The sequence below is a fragment of the Grampus griseus genome (assembly GCF_964374135.1).
Source record: "Grampus griseus genome assembly, chromosome: 1".
Classification (NCBI taxonomy): domain Eukaryota; kingdom Metazoa; phylum Chordata; class Mammalia; order Artiodactyla; family Delphinidae; genus Grampus; species Grampus griseus.
The window spans coordinates 166,371,921-166,396,541 of NC_139017.1; the positions used below are offsets into that span (position 1 = coordinate 166,371,921).

General features: G+C 45.8%; 1 protein-coding gene across 3 annotated transcripts in view; it reads right to left on the reverse strand.

Moving 5' to 3' along the window:
• Positions 1-19,133: 19,133 nt before the first annotated feature.
• The window catches only part of CDC42 (cell division cycle 42), a 42,203-nt gene continuing 36,715 nt past the window's right edge, over positions 19,134-24,621 (reverse strand). For all 3 annotated transcript variants that reach the window (XM_082660011.1, XM_082660009.1, XM_082660010.1), the window contains exon 6: positions 19,134-20,647. In XM_082660011.1, coding sequence (XP_082516137.1) covers positions 20,558-20,647 — 90 coding nt within the window. In that variant the 3' untranslated portion in view covers positions 19,134-20,557. The remainder of the gene's footprint in view (positions 20,648-24,621) is intronic.

A 24,621-nucleotide genomic window follows, 5' to 3' on the forward strand; every position in this document is an offset into this window, starting at 1 on the left:
AAGGCCAAAACCAAGTGAGAGGCTGGACCCACATTCAAATGTGGGGATAATCTCGGGGCAGGCGGGCTCTGATGTGGATGAAAGCTGAGCCGACTGTGTCCCCACAGCTGCCCAGCTGGGCTCACTGCTCCTCTGGCGGGCTCTGTTCAGCTGTCTGCTCAGAGCCAGGCAAAATACTATCCCTCACTGGCAGAGGCCCGACCCACACAAAGGAAGCAGTGGAGACCCCTCCCCCACCCCTAAGTCCTGTCCCCAGAGCCAGGGCACTAGCAGATTCAGGCTGGACGCTGGTGTGACGGGCACTGCCCCAGGAAGAGGAAGGATCTGCGCTTATTCATAGGCCTCACCTTTCCACCTACCAGGGGGCCCCTCAAAGCTCATCCTCCCGGCGTTCTGAAGGGTGTAGCCTCGGTGAAGCAGACTAGATTCTAGGAACCTCTGCCCAGCCCTACCACCACTGCCACCAGCACCCCAAAGGCCAAAGGGATCCACAGCTGCAGGAAAAAGGAGCTTCCTTGGACACACCCAGCTCTAAACTGTCCAGCAGAACAGTTTAAAGAGGAACCAGCACAGGACTGACACAGCCACGCATCCTGGAAGCTGGCCAGAGGGTTCAAGCCCTGCCCGAAACCCTCTCCACTGGTCTTACCGCAAGGCAAAGGTGCCCTCGGAGGCCTTGGGCTGGACAAGCCCCAGCTCTGGATGCTGCTACCCCCTCTGCTGCCCCCACCTCGCCCAGATTTTTATACTAGGCTCCTTGCCTTTGTGACATCCCCATGAAATAGTCTGGTGCACGATAAAATGATTATTTCTTTATCTTGCAATTGTGGCAGTGACTTTTTTGTAGAAGAGGGAGAAGAGCGACTTGGGGAAGGACATGGGAAAAGCAGATAAACATTATCAAATTCTAGAAATGGGGACACCCTTTGACCCCTCTCCTTCTGAATATCTAGTTCGAATTCACCTTTAACACCCAGAGGCTGTATCCGCATTTCACTGAGCCATGCATGATCAGCTGTTCAAACCTTGGCCTAATCCAAGGTCTCAGAACGCTTCTTGGGCATTGATTTGGAAAGGAGGGGCAGATACGATGACAGAGGAGGGTGTGGTAAAGTGGATGTCGATTGAGGAAGTGGGGGACAAATAGAAAAGAGTTTAGTTCCTGCCCAAGGACACAAGGATTCAAGGCCTGTGACTAAAAGTAAACTCCAAGATTGGAGCCCAGTCAGAATGAGTCGTCTGGATGGAAAACCCCATATAACTCAAGTCACAGCTGCTGGGGAGACCCAAAGTGGCTTCTCAGGAACCTCAGTCTAGTGGAATGAAGTCCTCAGCCTTACCAAGGGGGCCATGGTCCCACACCCACACTCCGCCCCTACTGCAGTAAACCCACACCAGCCTGGGAACAGTTAGGCTACTATGTGCTTGGCTTTCCAAAAATTTAATGGGGTGTAAAAGGGCCAAAGCAAAGTGCTTTCAGGATAGCAGTGGTACACACAAATTTGTGAAGCACTGGGGAAGGGATGGGGTCTAGAGCATGGGAGGATAGAAAAGGACACATCTGCAAATCAGGGTCAAACGCAGAGAGAAAGAGACTGGTGATATAGAGGGTCCAAGACGGTAGAGCAAAGAGGTGGGGATGTCTGTGCCCAACCACCTTCCAGAACTGGGAAAAGGACCTAGGCTTTGCAATCAAACCGACCTGGGTTGGAATCCCAGCATTGCCACTTCTTCACTATATGGAACCTTGAACAACTCTTTGTCCCTCTCTGGAACTCATTTTCTTCATTTGTAATATGGGGCTGCTCCCCCTGCCCCAACTCCATTCATAATTTGGGGTTAAATAATAATAGAATCTATTTCTTGGGGATGTTAAATAAAACGTGTGAAGCTCAACAAATGGCAGCTATTACTATAAATATTATTATTCCCTTTTCAGGAATGCAGTGGGCAGTTAAGGGAGCTCTAAGATTGAGGGGATCCGAGGGAGGATGAGACGAGGAGGAAAGCAGACAGTGTGGGATAGGTTAGGGGCTGAAGGCAGGTGTGCCCCAAGACTGTGGTCCTACTTTGGCCCCATCCCAGAGATCAGAAGCAGGCGGATGTCTCAGGGCAGAGATCTCCAGGCACGAAACCGAGAATCCAAGGGATCGGGGTACCCAGGGAGCAAAGCAATGGCAAAGCTGCCCCTAGGCACCAACAGGAGAGGCTGAATCCAGCCAGGCTCCAATGTGGGTGAGAGGCAGGACTAGGACAGGGAGTGGGGGTGAAGGAGGCCATAGTCAGAAGTAGAGGTGGGTGTGTCGGAGCTGTGGGAAGCTTATGCAGTGGGGCCCAGGGGCTCCGCCTGTGAGGGTGGAAGGTTTCCAGGGCTCCCAGGCCAGGTCTGCTCGCAGAGAGGCTGTGTCCAGATCCATCCTTGACAATGCCCTCAGACTCAGGCCTGAAGGTTTTTGAGAAGGTTGTGAAACCGTGTGATAATAAAGTGGACCTCCTTCTCGGCTCCTTTGTGATAGCCAGTACTCCAAGGAAGTCTTGGGGAGACCAGAGGCAGGGTTTAAAGTGGATCTTGGGCCAAGAAAGGGCCAGAGAACACAGGAAAGTGAAGGGTAGAAGGAAGTATAGGGAGGGTTCTGGGCAACTGACAGGGGCTAAGAAAGGCTGAGTGAGGAAAAGGCAGCGGGTAGGAGGGCAGACACAGAAACAAAAAGATACCAGAAGAAAGAGAGGAAGGTGCTGAGGGACCAGAAGGCATCCGGGCAGAGGAGCCCAGCAGCTTCCTAGCAAGAGGAAGAAAACGCTGAGCTTCAGGAGAAGGCATCTGACTCGAGAAGGTCTAAGGGATGGGGGGAGGGGGCGGAGTGTGGCCTGGCCTGGCCTGGCCCAGGCGATGACTTCATAGGCATCTCCCCCCATTCCTTCCTGAGCCGCCAGCCCTGCTGACCCCCTGCCCGCATCTCAAGGGTCTAGGCCAAGCAGGCGCTGACAGGGGAGAGAAGGGGCCCTTCTGGGCCAGGTCCCCAAGCCTGGCATAGTGCCTGCTGGGGAGGAGGGGCCTAGAGGCCCAGCCCTTGTCAGCATCCCGGCCGGCACTTTGGAGGCAATTAGCAGCCCAGCTGAGCTAATCCCCCGCCTGGCGAGGCCAACACAAACAGGCCCAGGCCGGGTACACACTCGCCTCCCTGTTTGCTGAGGGGCCCGGTGGTCTGCCAAGAACAACACCAATAACCTGGGGCCTTCTCGAGGTTAAGAGGAGGACCGGGGCTCGCTGAAGAGCGGACAGTGCCTGACAGAGCATACTCTGGCCAGGTGCCCTGGCTGCCCCAGAAAGGCAGCCACTGTTCCCAAGCCTTTGGCCAGCCAGGAAGAGGAAGCTGGACACAAGGAGCCATATACTCTGATTCAGTGCCCACCCCCACCCCCAGCCCTGCCACCTGTGAGCGAGAAGGGCCAGCCCGGGCTTGTGCTGCCTCAGCCAGCCCCACAACTGAGGCCGGCAGGGGCCGGGCCCTCTAGGCAGGACTCGAGGATTACATGCTCCACGCTGGACACGGGAACCCAGAGGCAATTCAGACCTGGACCCTGCCCTCAGGGGCTCACAGTCTAGCGAGAGAACAGACTGCGTAGGACCCTGCAGCAGGGCCAGTCTCTAGCCGCACTGGCCACTTCCCCAACTTGGAAACGCCATGGCAGAACTCCCACAACTGAGAAGGCAAAGGCGGACCCAGAAGAAACAAACTGAGGCCCAGAAATTGATAAATGGGGAGACAGGAGGGATCCAGAACCAACTTTGGCACAGACTGGTCCCGGTTCAAGCCAGCAACCACTGAGCGAGCCCAGAGACAAGGCCCTGCTCTGCATCCCCGCTTCTCGAGTCCAGCCCAATTTCACCTTCATCAGCCCGTGGCCTGGGAGCATCTCTGTTCTGAGCCAAACCCTCTATCCTCAGTTTGGTTCCTCACCCCCACAGGTATGCATGGACTTCGCAGCAACATCAGGAGCCACAGCCCCTTTGAAGGGTCTACTTGGGAAAGCGACATGGCCTCCTGCCTGGCCAGGCCCCCTGCGACACTGCTGATCATCAACAGCCAACACTATCACCGTTTACTGAGCATCTACTGCCTGCGGGGTCCGACCCACACCAACACTGCCTACCAGCACTATCCCGTGTCATGGTCACAAGCGAATAATGGAACAGAACACTTCCTGTCGGATAAATCAGCTGGGAGGCAGGTGCACGATTTACCCCGTTACAAATAAGGACACTGAGGCCCACAGAAGGGAAGACTTGCCTACAGCCAGAGCCCAGACCTCCAGGCTCCTGGTCAGGATGTAGTGTGTCACCAGGCTCCACCCACAAGCCTCTTCATTTTTCTTCACCCCACCCTGGCCTAGACCCTTCCGGGTCAAAAAGCCTCAAGAGTCTTGAGCCCACCCCTCCCCACAAAAATAGCATTATCTGTCTCTGGCTGGGCTATGCTCAACTCTGTCACTCTGCTGGGAACCTACACATGGCTATGTAGACAGCTTTCTCTAGGGCAGAGGGTGAGGAAGGCTGGAGTCACTCTGCTAAGGTGGACAAAACCACATCTGGAAACAGCAGCCCTGCCTACTACCCCCTGCCCTGGCTGGTGTGGCAGAAGACTAGGTCTGGTTCCAAGCCTGCCAGACAGGCTGTCAGGATCCTGCCCACCACAGGAAGGGGCTGACATTCATGATGTGAGCTCCCTTTGGGCTGCTCCCATACCTGGCTCTAGAGCATCTAGCCTTGGACCAAGGTATAGATGAATAGATGAGTCCTTTTCCCCTTCAGTTCAGCCAAAAGGGGAGGGATTTTTCAAAAAGATCTTTTACTAGGAAATTGAAGGAAAACAAGTAGATTATAAGTACACAGAAACAAGCAGATTCCTAAGCAGGACTTTAACCAGCACCTAACCAGAGCCCTGTGGACGCCACTTCTCCCTTCTCTCCTCATGAAGCCTCCTTCTAGACACCGGGACACGGGGGTGGGGGTGGGGTGTCATTCTAGCTCCACTGCTGGCAGCCTGTGGAATCTGAAGCAAGTTAGTAAACTCTAAATCTCATCGGTAAAAGAGAGATGAAGATAACGACAGAGCCAGGACTGAGCTCGCTTCTGACTCCAAAGCTGCTATTCTGTACAGCCTCCCCACCCTGCCCCCACCACTATGGCTTTCAGAGGACCACACAAAACACTGAATGGGGAAGTGCCTTGTGGACTGGGAAGGGCTGTAAAGGACATTGACGGTTGTCATAAGCCAGCACCCTGGCTCTTTAAGAATGAGGGAAAGCGTTCTATGGGGGTGTGGGGATGGCATCGTAGGTTCCCGTCCCATGAGGTTTAGATGACAGGAGAATTTGTGGGGTCTCTCTTCTCCTGGGAGTCTTCCCACCCCTCCTCCTCCCTCCTTTCAGCACCTCCGGCAGCCTGCGCCTCCTGCTCACCCCCTTCTTGGACCTGCGGCTGGAGCCACCTGGGAAACTTCAGAAATAGCTGACGGTTATCACAGCCAGAACAGGGCGAGCTGCTGCCCCTCTGATTCATCACAGAGCTGGAGTGGATCCAGAGAAGTGACCAAGAGGATGCAGGGCTGCTGCTATGAATTCAGACTGCTTCAGTCCACAGAAAGCGGCAGAGGGCTCATTCAAATCATAAGTGGATAAGGAAAGGGGACTCTGGAATTGTTCTTCAAAAGAACAGGCACGCGGGGTGCCGGAAGAAGCCTGAGCTGCAGTTGCACAGATCCGGGACTGAACCTCTTCTGGGCCTCTCGCTAGCAGGGTGACCTCGGATACGTTAACCCCTGTGAGTCTCAGCTTCCCCATCTATGCCAACTCAGAGGCTACTGTGGGAACTGGACCATAATGTAGGTGGCTGTCCAGTAAAAAGTTCTCTGTCCCAGTCCCTTCACTTCGACCTGGGACACGTGTTCCCCCCTTCTCCCTTCCCACCTAGCCAGGTACCAAAGCCACCAGCCACGCATACCCCAGCCCTCTCCTCTCAGCACCAGGGGAAGCTCAACGTGCCATATGATTCCTAGGCCCCGTGCTGCTCAGGTTCCCGTCTGCAAGCCCCGCAGGGTTCAGTTAGATAGCAGGCCCCCAGCTCGGTGAGGAGAAAGGCAGGTTATTCCCCTCCAACTTGCCCTCAAGGGTAAGAGCTCCGTCCAGTTCACCCAGCAGAGGCTTCAGCTCATTAGCAAGAAAGAGGTTCTCAACCTTTAACCTATGCCCCCCTGCCTTTGAGCAACAAAACCCTTGCTTTGTTAGTTCTATGTGATATTTCAAAATAAATCTTGTGACTGAAACAAGCACTTCAAATCACATACACCATTTGTCCCCTGGCTATTCTGTTGATAATACTTCCCTCAAGGGAAGTGTAGTGGTCAAAAGCTCTGGAGTCAGATAATCCCAGCTCTACCACGTCCTAGCTGTGTACCTTGGGTAAGTCATTTAACCTGTTTCCTCAGTTATAAATTGAGCTACCGTGAAGATAAAGCACATAAAGCACTTAGCACGTTGCCAGTCACACAGCTGGTGCTCAGCCATTAGCCATCACTACTGCTGTTAACAGCAGAGGAGGCTCCCGTTGCTGAGCCAGATGCGTCACGGTGCGCTCCCCAGACTTCAGCTGGCAGAAGATACACTGCACAGAAAAATGGGTGGGTGCTGCCCTGAAGTACCTGTCACACTGTGCCACACACACTGTTGCTTCTAATGTTCACATGCTCCTCCTCAGACTGTGAGCTCCTTCAGGGTGGGATCTGCATCTTCTGTTTTACATGGCAGGGGGCAGGGGAGTGTCAGGAAGCATTGAATAAATGTCAAATGACCCGAGGCATGCACTCTAGAAGAAAATGCAATGCAGCCATCTGCCAAGCACTAGATGGCACAAGGTGAGCTACTGGACCGATAAAGGGCAGCAGAGGAGTGGGCTCGAATCCTTGAAAGCTCTAAAACACTACAGCTGTATGGCTGCTACTCTAGATTCCTTCTCTAGAACAACGGAGTCAGGAGAGTAAACTATCTCCATCCACTACTACCCCTGGATTACAGGACCCCACAGCTCTTTCAAGGCCCCGGAGAAAAGCCCGGCCTGAGCCCACAAGCCCTGGTCCCTGCGCAAAACCCCCCGGAGAGCCAGCTCACATGGCTTTGTTATAAATGATGCCCTGACAGCCATCTGACCCACTGTCTCCTGGTCTCCCCATCTCCAAGTTCCTGAAGCCTCAGCCAAAGACAACAGTGAGGACTCTTTTCTTCAGGGCCCAGAGTGGAAGGCTCCCCAGCACCTGGGAGCAGCTGGAAGTTGGAACTCAAGGACTCATCGCTGCTGGTCTCCCCATCTCAAGCCAAACACATCTGTAAACAAGCCTTCTCAGTGGCTCCCTGCAGCTGCTCCCCAGGAGTCAAAAGGGAGAGAAGCAGGCTAGAATCAGGGCGGCCCAAGGCTTACAAGTGAGAACTGAACCAGGCGGGGCCTGGTCTGAAAGAAGGCCCCTTGGTATGGCCAGGCCTGCGCTGGTGGCCTTGTGCCCAGATCCTTGGATGGGTTCACCACTGCCCAGGACTGCTGCCCTGTGCCAGGCTGCTGGGACCCCAAGAGGCATAGGGTCTGTGTCACACTGCTGTAGGTCCCACTGTTTTACAAGCTGGCAGAGAGAAAGAACTTGCTGGGGCGGAGATGCCTGGATGCTGGGCTGTTGTGCGTGATCCTGTTTGCTATAAAACAGCCAGACATTCCTAGGACCTGGAATTGCGCCGAGGCCATGGAGCTAGCCTTCCCGACCATATATCTCCAGGCGGGGGACAGGCCTGAGACATCTGAGATAATAAAGACATGATTGTCTCAGCCCTGGGGCTTGTCTCCCCTTTGTCCCAGGGCCCAGCAGCCAGCAAGAAGTTTAAAGACATCCACCCCCTTCTCCTGGGAAAGTACAAATGCATCAGATTCTATAGCCCCTGGGGTGAGCTTCCCAAGAACCAGGCCTGGGATTCCTGCTCTCAGCTCACCAGAGCAGAAGACAATCCAGGGTCCATCCCGTGGCAGCACACAACTAAGTGGAACGTACAGCACTCATTTGGGGAATAGGCCATTCTCTGTGCATACATCTCGATCTTCACCAGCCCTACAACAGAGGAACTCTTCAATTTTAGGGATGAAGAAACTGAAGCTGAGAGGGGTTAATGCACTTGTCCAAAGTCACAGGTATTCAAAAGCAGATGGTTTCAAACCTAGATCTGTTTTACTCCAAAGCCTGCAACCTCCGTGTTAACTCTAAAACTCCTCCACAACCCCAGACTTCTTTTTAATGCTCCTTCTTCCCTAATGTCCAATTGCTCAATTCCAAAGCAAGAAGGTTTACCCTTTAACATCTGAAGGGAAAAATTCATGAAGGAAGCAAAACCCAGACTCCGAATCTAGAAGCCAAAACAGCAGTTGCCGGCCTGGCTTCCCCGAGTCATTTCTACCTCAATCTGACCAAGTGACAGCCACCTCCTATCCCAAGGGAGGGTGGCTTCACCAGGGAAAACAGACGTGAAGAGGTGCCGAGGATGAGCCCCAGCCGTTTTGTGAATCGGTGGAACGCCAGTCCTAGCTTTCCTGACCACAGGACCCACTGAGTGGAAAGGGGGCATCATCCACACGGAAGGGTGGGCTCACGGAGAGGGACCACTGGACGCAGAACCAAAAGACTCTGATTCGATCTGTGAATCTTACAGACGCTCAACTCTAAGCCAGTTTTCCCATTTGTAAAATAAACACCTGTTCTACTTGCCTCACAGGCTTTTCTGAAGATGAACACAAAAGCATTTTATCAACAGCTTTACAAATAGATGGTATTATGACCCATGCGTGGTTTCTTCCCCTGTTGGTTTCTTTTGCATTCCTGGCTCCCCACTCTTCTTGCTGCCTTTCTTCCGATCAAACATCTGAACTCACTATGCGCTTAACACCATGCTGGATACAAGGATACAAGGAGAGGCTCACACACAGGGTAAGAAAAGATGACAGAGACATAAGATCAGACAGTGTGAGACCACAGCCAACTGGCTCCCAACAAACTGAAGAGCCAGGCCCGCTGAGGAATGGCCAGGGTCTTCTTAAGCCTCAGGCCTGCCCAAGGTCCTCTCAGCCTGGCTGTGGGGCCCTAGGACTAAAAGTTTAGCTTTCCCCTAATTCAGACATTCATCTGCCCACAGGCAAGGATACAGACATGATCTTTCAAGGATACTTCCAGCCCCAGGATCCCACCAATCTGCCACTAAGTCCTTGATTTTTCCATCCTCTATTCGTGGGCCTTACCAAATTAAAGAGCCTCAACTCTATTAGATATAAACTTCCCTCCTTGGGAGCAAAAGGGCACTAGGCAAAACCAAGCAGTAGGAAATCTTTCAGAATGCCCCCAGGGAAAAGCTGAAAATCCCCCTTACCCACCCATTTTGGCCATCTAGGCTCAGAACTCTTAAGATGACGTGGAGGTCATCTCATCTGATGGTCCCAGTGTACACCCTTCAGGAGTTCTCTGCTTACACACATTCCAACCAAGCCCAACAGCCCTGAAATAAACCAATTCCCTCCAACTCCCATGCCACACACAGATGTTTCACTCTTCTCTGGCAGCCCAAATTCGATGCTGCTGCTTGTAGGGACAGAACATATCTGTCTATACAGAACATGTCTGTCTATACATGTCTGCAAGGTCCCCAAAGACAGCCTGCACAAAGGCTTGGTTCATGATCCAATTTAAAGAAAAAACCTTAGGGAGAATGAAGACTGATGCTTGGCTGAAGGTTAACTGAAGGATATTCAGTTATTTGAGAAATGAGAGGCAAGATCATTGGCTCTGGAGGGTAGTAATGGGTCTCAGAATTGAAGTACAGGCTGCAAGTATGGATGACAAGACACTGCGGGCAGTGGGCTCTTTTCCCAGCAGTTTGAGAATTTGTACTCTCTTCCCAGGGGCAATGAGAAAGGCAGAAACTCAAGAAACCTTGCTAAGTCTCAGGTGCACAACCAGCCAGACTCTTCTTGCTGTTCCTCTGCCATCTAGTGGCTCCTCTGGAGCACTACAGGTCCACCTTGTGGCCACTTCCCTCAGCCCCTCCAACATCTTCCTAAATAATGGTACCACTTAGACAGCCAGGCATTATGCTGATGCTGTATCTACATTACTCCTGGTCTTCATAACACTGCAAGGTGGGTATTGATTCCACTTTTCAAACAGGAAAACCCAGGCTTACCGAAGTCAAGTCACTTGTCCAGGGTTACACCGAGAGTCAGTGGAAAATATGATGGCCGTCCTCATGCCTCCAACCCACCTGGAGGAACAGAAGGCCCCAGAACTAAAAATAATCTCAGTTCTTCCATAAATCCCTACATGCTCCAAGTTCCTCAGAGTTAGTTACCATCCTGGTCAAGTAGATGGTACCACAGCCTCCTCCAGCCCCAGGATACACGGGGCACAGCACTGGGAATTGAGCAGATCACCCCACTTAATCTGTCTGCAAACTGAGAGGCCACACAAAAACATCTACAGAAATGCTCACAGGATCGTGACACATAATAGCCAAAAGGCAGAAACAACTCAGGAGTCCATCAAGTGATGGATGAATTAATTAGACAAAATGTTATCCATACAATGGAATATTAGCCACAAAAGGGAATGAATTCCTGATACATGCTAAAATATGGATGAACCTTGAAAACATTGTTAAGTGAAAGAAACTAATCATAAAAGACCACAACATCGTATGATTCCATTTACATGAAATGCCCAGAATAGGCAAATCTATAGGAACAGAAAGTAGTATCAGTGGTTGCTTAGGGATGGAGGAACTGGGGGTGGGGGGAGGAGGGTTTAGGAGGTGATAGCTAAGGGGTACAGGGTTTCTTTCTGAGGTAAAGAAAATGTTTTAGGGACTTCCCCAGCAGTCCAGTGGTTAAAACTCCATACTTCCACTGCAGGCTGCGTGGATTCGATCCCTGGTCAGGGAACTAAGATCCCACATGCCATGCAGCACAGCCGAAAAAAAAAAAAAAAAAAAAAGAAAATGTTCTAAAATGTATCATGGTCATAGTTGCACAACTGAGTGAATATATAAAAACCACTGAAACTTCCAGTTATAAGATAAATAAGTACTAGGGATGTAATGTACAACATGATAAATATAATTAACACTGCTGTATGGTATATATGAAAGTTGCTGAGAGTACATCACAAGGGAGAAATTTTTTTCTATTTAATTTTATATCTACATGAGATGATGTTCACTAAACTTATTGTGATAATCATTTCATGTTGCATGTAAGTCAAATCATTACACTGTACACCTTAAATTTATACAGTGCTGCATGTCAATTATATCTCAAAACTGGAAGAGGAAAAAAAACACTGAACTGTACCCCTTAAATAAGTAAATTGTATAGTATGTGAATTATATCTCAATTGTTGCACCACCACCACCTCCCCAGAGTAAGAGGGCTGGTCTAAATAACCTCTAAAGGCCTTTCCAGTTGTCATTTAGGGGACAGAATCATCTATCACTGTCAGTCCAGCACTGATTACTTGGCCTGAACAGATGCAACCTAGTATTACCACCAGTCTCAACAAAGGCCACCACAATAACTTTGCTTCATGCCCTCCTCCCAAGCCCTGAGCAGCCTCTGCCTCCAAAAGGTGGATGCCTTCTCTTCCGACCTTAAGGAACCCAAACCTTAAGACATCTACACACTCACTGACTCTAGGAAAGAAAAACAGGGCAGATGCGGCCCACCTCAAGCTCTGGTCCTTTCTCTTTTTACAGAGGTCCTCCAAAGGTGTGGCTCCATTTTGAGCTCAACCTTCCTGAGAATGTTCATTCACACTTGGAGGGGGCAAGCATGTTTTGTAGGAAACACACTGGCTTTGGATCAGATAGCTCTGAAGCTGAATCATGGTTTCACTATTTTGAAGCTTCATCTTGGGCAACTTACTTAGCTACTCTGAGCCTAAATTTTCTGTCAGATGGTTCTGAATATTAGCTCCCACTACTGTTATGGAAGTAGCATGTATATCACTTGAGGATATCATTCCATAAGCCATGTACACTGTACAAGACATCAGGAACACCCTCTCCTGTAAGCCTTGGCTCAAACACTCTACCCTCTGAGAATTCCTACATGACAGCCCCACCTCACTCATTATCCCCCTGGCTTTCAATGGTGCTATTCTAAAGGCCCTTCTGTGAGTTGGTCAAGAGAAAAGAGGAAGGGTACCAGGTTTCAGAATTGGCACTCCCATCATCCCCCCACTGGCCTTGGATACTCACTAAGGTCCAGCTTTCTCATCAACACACCCTGCTGTGCCAACCCACAGGGATGCTATGATGAAAAAAAGAGTCTCTACAGTTGAGCAGAGACTACAGGCAGACTATCGAGATTCAAAGGCACCTCAAGATCCTCTAAATCTACGCAAAGGAAAAGGGTATCATTCTCTCATGCTACAACTGTTCCTAAGGTCACCTTCCCCAAAAAGGTCCTACCCAATTAAGCTGCCAGTGTAGAGGAAGGCTTTTATACAGCTATGCTTGCCCTCAGCATTATACCATGCTTAAACTCTACTTTTCAGCTTTGTACTTCGTCACATACATTTTATTTTCACAACAAGATACATATGGATAAGCACACAGGTTCCAGAATCAGACCTGAGTTCCAATTCTGGTTGGAGATATTAAGCAATCATGAAGTCTCAGAGTCCTTATCTATAAACAAAGTTACTTGTAGCATAAATCCCACAGGGCTGTTTTGAGTACTAAATGTGATAATACTGTGGGTTCAACACAGTGCAAAGCACACAGAAAGTACTCAATAAACATAGCCATTCTTTTACCAAAGAATATGCTCCTTTCTTCCATGAACCTCAATAATTAGAGCTGAGCCCTCCCTGAGTGTGGTTAACGTTCCCTCTTTAACTCACTCATTTGTTTATGGGGGTCCCTAAGAGCTATCCTTCTTCATACTACACCTATCCCTCAACAGGGCTCCTGACTACTCCCCGAACACACCAGGTATCTCTCATCTTTGTTCACTTTCCAGCCACCCAGAAATCCATACTCATCCACCTGACCCCACCTCCACCCCTATATATCTCCGCATGTCTAAATCAGACCCACCTTTCACCTTTTTCAAGAAGCCTTTCCTGATTTACTTTCACCACCCTCCCTTCCTCTCACCAACAACATACACACACAGCTAAATGTGACTTTTCTTCCTGGTATGTTCTGTTACCCTCCCTTACTTTCATTCTTATTAGAACCATTCTCATCCACCTTGCTATCTAACAGAGGACCTCTTAGTACTAAATAAACATGTAAAATTGACATTGCACAAAACAAAAGCAGTGGAGAGATTTGTGGTTCTTAACATAATAATGTTTTCTGAACAGTTCTTATCCCTTGATGTTCACAAACTGGCTCGGACCAGCAAGATCCTCATGCTAGCTTCAGGGGTTTGGCCAACCTGAGACAACAGTCCTGGTAATTCTGGGACACAGGGGAAACTGCACAGCTGACCTGATCGTCAGAGGGTTTTTTTGTTTCCCTGCCTCCCAGGGGTTCTGGAAAGAAAGCAATTTCAGAGATGAAGCATCTAAAGCTCTTTGGATACAACGTACTATGCACATGAAGTACTTCTATGCAATTAAAAAGCTTGGGAGAAACCCCATCTCTGGGTCTTGGGTTCTTCTTAAAGAAAGCTCTGAATTACCTTGAGCTCTACCATCCTAGCTCTATAAATAGTGAATCTGTACTCCTATAATTACTAAAACACAAAATCTCCAAATACACCCAGTAGCATGTCACAATGATGTTAGTAAGTACTTCCTCACACAAACCTAAATTCTTCCCATTGCAAAGCAAATCTGGTAGCTGTTAATATTTGCATTGCATTTCTTTGTTTACGAAACATGTTCACATATATGATATCATTTAATCCTCACACTCACCCCCAAGACGTAGAAATTAGCATTATTCCTATTTACAGATGAAGCAAGTGTAGCTTAGGGACATTCACTGACTTATCCAAGATCACACAGCTAATAAGGCCAGAGTTATAACTTGGGGCAATTATTTCCCTACAGCACATTGGATTTTTATATTTTGACTGACTACAAATTCTCTGACTCTTTAACCTCTCCTAGATAATTCAGAAATCCCCCTAGTCCACAAGTGAATTTGCTCAGCCAATATTCCTTTCTCCCTACCCTCTGCCATCAAGACCCCACATAGGGAATCCCCTGGCAGTCCAGTGGTTAGGGCTCCACGCTTCCACTGCAGGGGGCACGGGTTTGATTCCCGGTCAGGGAACTAAGATCCCCCATGCTGCACAGTGCGGCCAAAAAAAAAAAAAAAAAACCCCACAATAAATAAATAAAACAAAAACATACGAACGAAACACCCACATAAAGAATGGTGTTCAGATATTAGATAAAGAGCACCCCGGAGTCAACTGGCAGTTCTAACTTAGACTCACCACTAGGTGGAGGTAATCTCAACAGTCCAAGAAGTTCATGGGCTAACTCACTGGGAAAGAGAGAACAGTGGGGCCGGATTTCAAACTAGCTCAATACTGCGCTCTAGAGCCCGCGACCACCACTGCTGAGCCCGCATGCCACAACTACTGAACCCGTGCTCTGCAACAAGAGAAGCCACTGCAATGAGAAGCCCGTGCACAGCAACGAAGAGTAGCCCCTGCTCGCCACAACTTGAGAAAGCCCGTGCATAGCAACGAAGACCCAACGCAGCCAAAAATAAATTATAAAATATAGAAATTTATTTTTTAAAAAAAGTAGCTCAATAAACTGTTTAAAAGAAGAAAGAGATAGCTCGATACAGGCACAAGTTTCCCCACTTTTGTGAGGGTATGCCCCAATACCCAATAGCCCATTATCAGGGAGTTAAGAATTTCCAGTTCAGAGCTTATGGCTCAAAAGCACTGAACATTTGCAAAACCACACAGGTCCTCTGCTCCAGTTCCTGCCTCTGAGAAGACTGGTCACATGACTGCATCAACTACAGCTAAACGACAAACCAAGACACAGAAACTAAGACCCCATCCAATCAAATATTAATGCATCAGTATGAGGCTAATACAACGAAGCAACTCTCTGTTTAGTCAGACTTCAAAAAAAAAAATCAATCCACCTGGAACTATACTCACTGACGAGAAAGAGGAGGAAATAAAGCCACGTGACACTGGCTCACACCCTGCCCAAAGGTCTGAAAAATAACCAGGGTGTGTGTGGCGTTGGGGATCTGCAGCAGAGAAACAAAGTGACCTTGTTTTTAACTTAGCAAGAGAGTTCATCTCCTAGAATCTGTCCAATTTAGTCTGTTGGAATAACTTCAATTTCATACTCATTTCTAGCACTAACTTACACTTTGGAATTTGGACCTGTGTACTCTCTGCAGATGAATTAGAATATTCCTGGGACGAGTGAAGAGGATATCCATCTCCAGTGAAATCTGTATAGTACACTTGTCTTGAAGTTATCAGGGAAATACAGCCTTCCTCTACATTCTAGCTTTGACTTAGAAAACCTTAGCTGAACTCAACAACTCAAATACCTGCCCCCTTCTCAAATTGCTGCCTAAGTAATTTAATTACTTAGGTGACTGCCCAAACTATCTCAGTGCCAGTCCAGTAAAACCATATGACTATGAATTTTGTAAACCCTCTTTCTGATTAAGGGTAAAAACTGAATGCTGGTTTGGAAAACCTCCTCCTCAAAGGAAAAATGCTGTAAAGATTTGTAGCCCAAAATTACTCTAAAATTCATGTCAGACATAAATGAAACCTTAAGAGATCATGTAGTGCCACAGTTTTCAAACCTGGGGGTATATTAAAATATCTGATGAGCTTTAAAGAAGTGATGCTCTGGGCTTCCCTGGTGGTGCAGTGGTTGGGAGTCCGCCTGCCGATGCAGGGGACGCGGGTTCGTGCCCCGGTCTGGGAAGATCCCACATGCCGCGGAGCGGCTGGGCCCGTAGGCCATGGCCGCTGAGCCTGTGCACCGCAATGGGAGAGGCCACAACAGTGAGAGGCCCGGGTAACACATACACACACACACACACACACACACACACAAAAAGAAGTGATGCTCCTACAAAAAAAATTTGAAAAAAATTGTGATGCCCAGACCCTATCTCCATTATTTTCCTTTTTTTTTTTTTTTTGGCGGTACGCTGGCCTCTCACTGCTGTGGCCTCTCCCGTTGCGGAGCACAGGCTCCGGACTCGCAGGCTCAGCGGCCACGGCTCACGGGCCCAGCCGCTCCACAGCATGTGGGATCTTCCCGGACCGGGGCACGAACCCGCGTCCCCTGCATCGGCAGGCGGACTCTCAACCACTGCGCCACCAGGGAAGCCCTATTTTCCTTTTTTAAAATGAGCTCAAACCTATTTTTGAATTTACTAAATATGAGGGAATGAATACATGAGTGGCAGACTTTGGGCTTGGCTATGTGGAATCCTCTGGGCAATGGAACGTGAGAAATTTCAAATGTGCTTGACCTTGTACCCCCTTTGGCTCACCACATGAAGTCCTCTCAGGAAGGCACTGCTCTCTGGAGCCAGGCTCCAGAATGAGAAACATGAAGCCAACCTGAGCCTAATCTGAAGCCTGGAGGCAAAGCCCAACTGACCCCTCAGCAAGAAAAATAAATGCTTGTTGGAGTAAGCCGCTTGAGTGTTAGGGTGGTTTGTAATGCAACATTACTGTAGCAATAGCTAATAAAATGTTTTTTAAAAAGAGGAGGGGCTCTTCAGAAAAAACTCAAAGTAATACATAAAGTATTGTAACAGCCCTGGAAAGAAAATATTAAGATGAGGTCTTCTGTTGAGCTATGTAGTTAAATCACCATGCTCTGAAGTTCGGGGAACCTGGGTAAGTCTTACAGAAAACAATGAGAGCTAAATTAGGAATGTGATTTAAAGATACTCCCCTCACATATTATTCAGATACACTAACCATGAAGAGCTCAGCCCTTTCTGAAAGATAATGGAGTTGCTACTTCTTGGTGAAATACCGTCCCTTCCCCAGACTGTTATATACCAAATTTGTAGTGTATGTTAGCTGTACCCAGCGGAGGCTAAGTTCCAAACCTCAAGAAGCAGGGTCCTCGTATACCAGTTTCTTAGCACTCAGCACCCCAATAACCACTAACAACATCAAAATGGGAGAAGGAAAAAAAGAAAATAGTCCAAACCTAATAATGAAGAAAAAGTATTATTTTATCCATTCTATGAAGGTATTATGAAGATACCAATAAGACACCAATGATTTAACAACAGTTTTTCGGAACCAAAAAAAAAAAGCACCACTACATTAAATGTATACACAAATTTTAAGAGGTATTCTGATCATACTATGAAAATGAGCCCCCCAAGAAAGGAAAAATACACCTCAGAATAAAGGAATATTGCAATCATTTCTTAGATTCCACAATCAATCCTTTCTTCCCCTTAGAATATATTCCCTCTACTGGCATAAAATCCAACTGAAAGGGAATTCCCTGGCAGTCCTGCGGTTAGAACCCGGCTCTTTCACTGTTAGGGGCCTGGGTTTGATCCCTGGTCGGGGAACTAAGATCCCACAATCCACATGGCACAGCCAAAAAGAAGGAAAAAAAAAAAAATCCAGCTCAAAGGATGCCTATTTCTAAGACCTTCAGTAAAACATGGGTATTTTAGAAAAACAGTGATGTACTGGCGTTGTATTAGCCTAGATACTGTAAATTTTGCCATAAGCTAAATCTGCTAAGGCCTGTTTCAAAATAGCGCTTTTCCAATCCCTAGATCACACTCCCTGGGCAGTATCACTCACTAAGCCAAAGATAACAGACAAGTCTGTTAAGTCAAATAGAAAACAATATTTAAACAGAAAACAATGTTAGCTTCATCCATTTGCCACCCATGTTCATCTGATATGTGTAAATCAAATTGAAAATATTTAATTAGAAAACAATGTTAGCTTCAATCAATCCTCTTGTCACCACTGCTCTTCTGACGTGTGGATAATTCATCAACACAACCATGTAACCTGCTTTATTTCATTTATTCATTCTTGAAAACATGTACCCATCCAATGACTATTTTTAGAGTCATTTCTTATGTGTCAAACACTGCTCTAGGCCAGGGCTACAGCAATAATCAGGATGGACCTATATGCCACTGTACTAAGAACTAGGGATACACATACACAGTTTCTGCTCCCCTCAGTCTCATAACATGATCCAGGTGTCTCTCCCTGGTATGGTCAACAAGGAATAAGATACATTCGTTAAAACAGCAAAGCTTAGATTTGCCTCTTCCTAACCCATTCCCGATCAGCCCAGCTTAGTTCTAGCACAGTATGGAATCAAGTCAAACATGACTCCATATAGAAAACTATCAAAATGAGGCTATACATTGTATCAACCTTATTAACTGGATTAACAGTCCTTAGTTTCTAAGACTCTCATACAGATCAGTATAATGCCCTTATGGGAAATGAATCATTCTTGTCACCTACAGAAAATGTGTCCCATATTCAGATTCAAAGCACAGAATCTGGAATCTTTTAGAAGCAGTTTGAGGTTAACAACCTAGGAGCAGTAGTTCTCAAACTTGGCTGCATAATGTAAATACCTGGAAAGCTTTTAAATAACCCACTGCTCAAGCTCCACTCTACTAAAGCAGCAAAGTTTGAAAACCACTGATACAGAAAACTTGGAGAAAAATGGCTGCTTTCCAACTGATGGATGGATTTGGAAGTATGCTGCCATTTCCTTCCAAAAACATGAGCAGTGAGCTTCCAGAACATTTCTTCACTAAGAACTGTTATGAACCCACTTGGTATTAAAGAGGAGTCTGTAGGCTACCTGCCAAACTTAGGGGAGAAGGCACAAACCTGAATGTGAGGGGAAAAAAAATCTCAAACTGAATTCCACAAAACAAAGTACATTAAACCTTTGTGCTCTAAATCTTTATCTTGAAATCTGTTAGAAATTGATATCAATAAGAGTCAAGTTCCCATTCCTAAATATCTAAAAATTAAGAGGCGGAGGGAAAATAACAACCCCCAGGCTGACTTGTAATGGGTTTTTTTGTTTGTTTGTTTAATACATCTGAAAAGAATGCATATACAAAGAATTCAGACATGAGAAAGCATTGGTTCAACACTAATGAAATCTACAAGAAGTAGGATTTGGGGAAGGTGGGGAAGATTACCTAACATTTTTAAGACTTGGAAACTGCAACCAAAATAAGCTGATAAAATCCCTATTAACACTTATGAAGAGTCTTCATAAGACTCTCCCCAGGATTTTTATTAAACTAGAGAGCCTCACCTGGCTGCTCTAGCGTTCCTCATATGCAAAACAGAAATAAGGGGATTTCCCTGACTGGTCCCCATGTTGTTAAATGTTCTCCCCACCCCCACCCTACCCCACCCCACCCCCAGCTTCTTAATGAAGCAGGTCTCCATCCTCATAACTTGAAAGAGGATGTGAATCATCCCATAGACATCTGTCTTCTAGCACCACCCCTCGGATTTCCTCTATATACCAGGTCTTCAGCTGTGTTCTAGGAACACTGTATCATACACTATTAAGCTGCACATCTATGCTAAGCATATTAAGACAATGACTGACAGGGAAAAAAAATGTTTTTTAATTACGTACTCAATCCATTTGGTGTATTTCAAAAGGTGCAATACTTTTCTTCATTTATCAGTGAAAGAAGTTAGAAATTAACTTCAAAAAAAATCAGCAAATGGCAAACAAATTTCCTTGAGAGTCACAGTCACATATATAGTGCATCCTAGAAAAGAGGAGGGGCAAGACAGGTTCCACCCACTTTCATGAGTTTCATCAAATACTGGACCTACTCAAGGGTGGAGAGAAAAGGCAACTTTCAAAAAGGAGTATATTATTAAATGAGGCGTTTACTATACTCCTTCCTAAGAGCACCAGGTGGGGAACACGTTTTCTAAACTAGATCTAGGAAGTGGAATGTGGAATCAATCTATCCTCCTCCCCTTAAGGGCTGTCCAATGGTTAATGAATTTAAAAAACATGACTAAATAAAAACAAATCCCACACACACTCCCCCGCCCCCCAAAAAAAAGAAAAGAAAAAAGAAAACTAGATATCCCAGATTACTCGCCAGAGTGGAACCCGGAAACAGCTTCAACAACCAAATTAGTCTGTTACAGAGTCATCACAAGCATGCCTTGCTTTTAAACAAAAAAAAATAATAATAATTTTTTTGAAACAACAAAACAAAAACTAGTACTGATCACTTTTCTGACAATACACAATTACTCAAAATTAACTAGTACTGAGAGGGGGAAGGGGGCCATACCTATGGGCCTTGTCTCACACGAGTGCATGTGGGTAGGTGCAGGGCATTTGTCATTATTGCAAAAACGAATTTTAATTTTTAATCTTTAGTTTGATTTAAACATTGCTTTTAGTATGATGCCGACACCAGCTGTGCAGAAAGGGCTCTGGAGAGACGTTCATAGCAGCACACACCTGCGGCTCTTCTTCGGTTCTGGAGGCTCCAGGGCAGCCAATATTGCTTCATCAAATACATTCTTTAGGCCTTTCTGAAAAGGGGTAGAAAGAAAAAAAATGGGCAGTCTGATATTCAGTATAATACAGTTGAGGATCAAATTTAAAACATTCAAACCCCCAGGAGTTGGCAAATAACGAAACATTAAAAACAACCCTGAATCTCAACACAATCATCTCACTTCACCAAGTTTTGTCCAGGCAGGGCACTGGAAGGATCCAGCAATTCAGGAGGAGAGGAGCAGATATTCATGAGTGAGACAGTGGTCCTTTGAGAAAGCTTTCTGCAGACCAATGTATGTCACAAGAAGCAAACAAGCACATGTCATTTGCTCATTCAATATGAGTTTTGTAGTATGCTGCTGGAACATTTTACATAAAAACAAGTAAGCAGCTCTGCATTCGAATGAAACAGCTGGATATGGAACAGGACTGAGAGGCTGGGCACCAGGCAGTGGCATCCTTATCATATGGAAGGCGCAGGCAAAGATGGAGAGAGCGATTACAGTAGCTGCATCAAAAATAGTCACTCTAAACTCCCTTTATCCCACCAATTAGAGCCAAGGGGAATCAAGGAAGCAAAAATGTGGGTACCTGATACATATGTAAAACTAAAGCCAGTCAGTGCAACAGGAATAAAGTTTCATCAGGCATTTATACAAACAATTGTATATTTTTAATTTCAAAATTTGAAGGTAACCATAATTGTATGTTTCCCTCACAACAATAAAATCAGAAGCAGGAAAATATAAAGATGGCAGCTTTACATCTCAACATTAACAAACCTTAAGTCAACTGTTAAAATGGATGCTACTCTTAAAAGATAATGTAACAAATGATCTCATAAAGCAGTAGCAGGTACATCAATTATCTTTCCCACCCAGACTGACAAATACTCCACTACAGCACAGACAGCCAAAGCAATAGCAACACAAAGTTTCACTACACAAAGGAAAACCAGAAAAGAATCCTCCCTTCCCCATTACACTGTACTAGCAGGTCACCCTTTTTCCATAAATTTTGTCATGCAATTACAATTAACAATTGATCGTAAGAGTAAAATGATGTTTATGTTATTTTCTCCATCTAGAACTAAGATCTAGAAGTGTTAAACTCTTCTTATTTTCTCCAAGAGGACATTCTTAATGCCAGACCAAGTTCCCTTTTGCAATAGTAATCCAAACCAAACAGCTCTGAGCATCAGGCAACTCAAGCAGCAGAAAGTTAAACAAGTCCAACTTGACTACTGATCACAAAAAATATTCTATAAGGTATTGCATTCTTGATCAAAAACTAATACAGAGGTTGCTCTAAGGTGGTGAGTAAAAAGACGCAGAGGCTTTCAAACAGGATGGTTTTATTCCTTTGTTTTTAAACGATCTTTCTACAGTAGTGGGACAGGAAGCAGCAGCAAAGAGGGGAAGGAGAAAACAGTTTAGAATATACAGCACTTCCTTTTGGGTTGAGTTTCCGGAGGCTCGAGGGCAGCTAGGATAGCCTCATCAAACACATTCTTCAGACCTCTCTACAAGACAGAGGGGAGGAGAGAGAATAGCAGCCAGGTTAGAGGATTAGAAAGACCAGCAGATACAACAGCAGTCTGGATTAACTGGGCTGAATTCACAGAAGCAATGTGCCTTAAGAAAAATAACTGCCAGAAAGCTAGATCTTAAGCCCATTAGCAAGACAGTAAATAACAGAACAAATTTCTTACCTCAAAAAAGGTTAACTGAGCAAGAAAGCAATTTTTGTGAAAATGCCATATGTTGACTTCTATAACAATCACACTTTGAAATCTAAATTACAACATTTTAATGAAAATAATGCCAGAGGAGAGGAATGGATATGTAAGCACAAGATACATGCAGTGAATAATTAGGCCTTGCAGAATTCCCTAGTACTTCTAATGACAAGAATGGCACACACATTTTGGAACTACACCTACTACAACTTCAGGCTTCTGTGAATTCATCCCCTGAATAACTGAAGGACACAAATAGCAGGCTAACAGGCATGCTACATGTTTCTAGATCCAATGACATATCTGGATGGGATTAATCAGGATTTCAGAGTAAACCAGTTTCCCAGAACAAAAGGTTCAGACACTTAGAAAAAGTGTTAATTGTTCAGCAGTACCAACTGGGAGAAGTTTAAACAACAGACTCTAGAAACAGCATACACCTCAGTTATTCAGTAATGTTATTAGAGCAAGTAACCACCACCCAATAGGAAAACAAAGAACAGGGTCCTAGAATGAATTTTAGCAAGCAGTCCAATGCTTTTAGATGTCCGCATGGTTATCAGAGCATAAAGCATGGAGTGAAAAACAAAGAATATTCTCAGATCTACAGGGATTAAGATGCAGAAATACACTTACACCTCAGCCAGAACTCCAGCGTGACAGTGCGACTCAGTAGTACTGGTACCAGGTCTACAGACTCACCTAAACTCACCTAAATCTGAAGCCACAGGTATACCTCCCAAAGAAGTTCCACATGTTCTTTAGGTCAGTTGGATCCCAAGTAAAACCATTCCCCAAAGCCCCAGAGCACGGCTCCGAAAAGGAGCACCAGGCCCAGATTACCCCAGCCGCCCCCACCTTGCCCTCCCCCCACCACAGAAGACTCGAGAACTGGCACTCACACATTCCACTAGGGACAAAATAAATGAGAAATAACAGTAAGCACTTGGAAAGAGGCAAAGAGGTTAAAAAGTTTCCTTCCTTCTGTGTCTTTTACAAAGTAGAAATGATGAAAGTTAAAGTTCCTCTGAAATTCTTTCTACACATCTAGGAGCAAACTCTGGTTGTCAAACATAAAAGGAAGGAGGGAAGATAGAAAGAAAAATAAATTTTATAAGGGAAAAAAGAGGAGGACGACAATCAGAAACCAGGGCATCCCTTAATAAGAAGCAAATACTTTCTTGCTTATTGACAAAGATCAATTAATCCCCTACAAGACAAAACTAACCCCTGCTTTAATCACACTATCTGATTATATTAAAAGCTCAGTTTTAAAGGAACCAACAAACAGAATCTGGAATCCTAAAAAATTATAGCTCCCAAACAGTACCCAGGGACCCCATTTTCTATCTTCTCTTTTGATTTCTCCAAACTTCAAAATCTGGTAAGAAAAATGTAGTTGCTAAGACCTTTTCAAATTTCTGTTCTCTGGAAAGTGACTTACTATATAAACCTGTTCAATACTGTAAAAAACTTTACATGGAAGCATCCAATTCTCTAAAATAAGCTTCACTAGTGACCTAAAATTGGATCCACATGGCCTACTTGCCTCCATTTCCCCCCAAAGCAACCTGTATTTAGAGAATGGGGATATGTAACAGTTATCTGACTCAAATGTTCCACACACATCCTTCTTCAATACACACACACACACACACACACACACACTTTTCTGGGGATGGTATCAAAACACAAAAGCATCAGGCATTTAAAAAAATCTCAGTTAGTGCTACATGTGAGAAGATGTAAAATCTTCTCAACTTTTACATATCTGCAATAGCAATACAACAGGACTAAACTGCCAAGGAAAACTGGGTTTGGGAGAAGAAATTAGCCCTTGAAGTCATCCTGTGAAATATCCAGCTAAGAAAAAAAATTTTATCTTTGCACATCCAACCCAGGGCTAAACTGGAGATTATTAAATTATGTCTACATGCTACATACTATATACTTAGTACATGTTTTTTTTCAAACTTCATAAAAAAGAAAAATTACCTGAAAAAGTAGCATGAGAAATATGTGAATTTCATGTAATTATAAGAAATCTCCACCCTTCAGTCTTGCCTTATTTTATTTAGGCGTGTTTGCTCATTGTTCAAATGTCAAAGTAGAATAAAAGAGTTCTGTGCTAATTATTTACACAATATTTTCCTTTGGTCCCCAGAACAGTACTCAGAGGGGAGAACTGGTTGGTGATACCACGAAGGTAGAGAAAATGAAATCACACAGGTCACTTATAACTCTCACTCTAAATACCCTAACACTGCT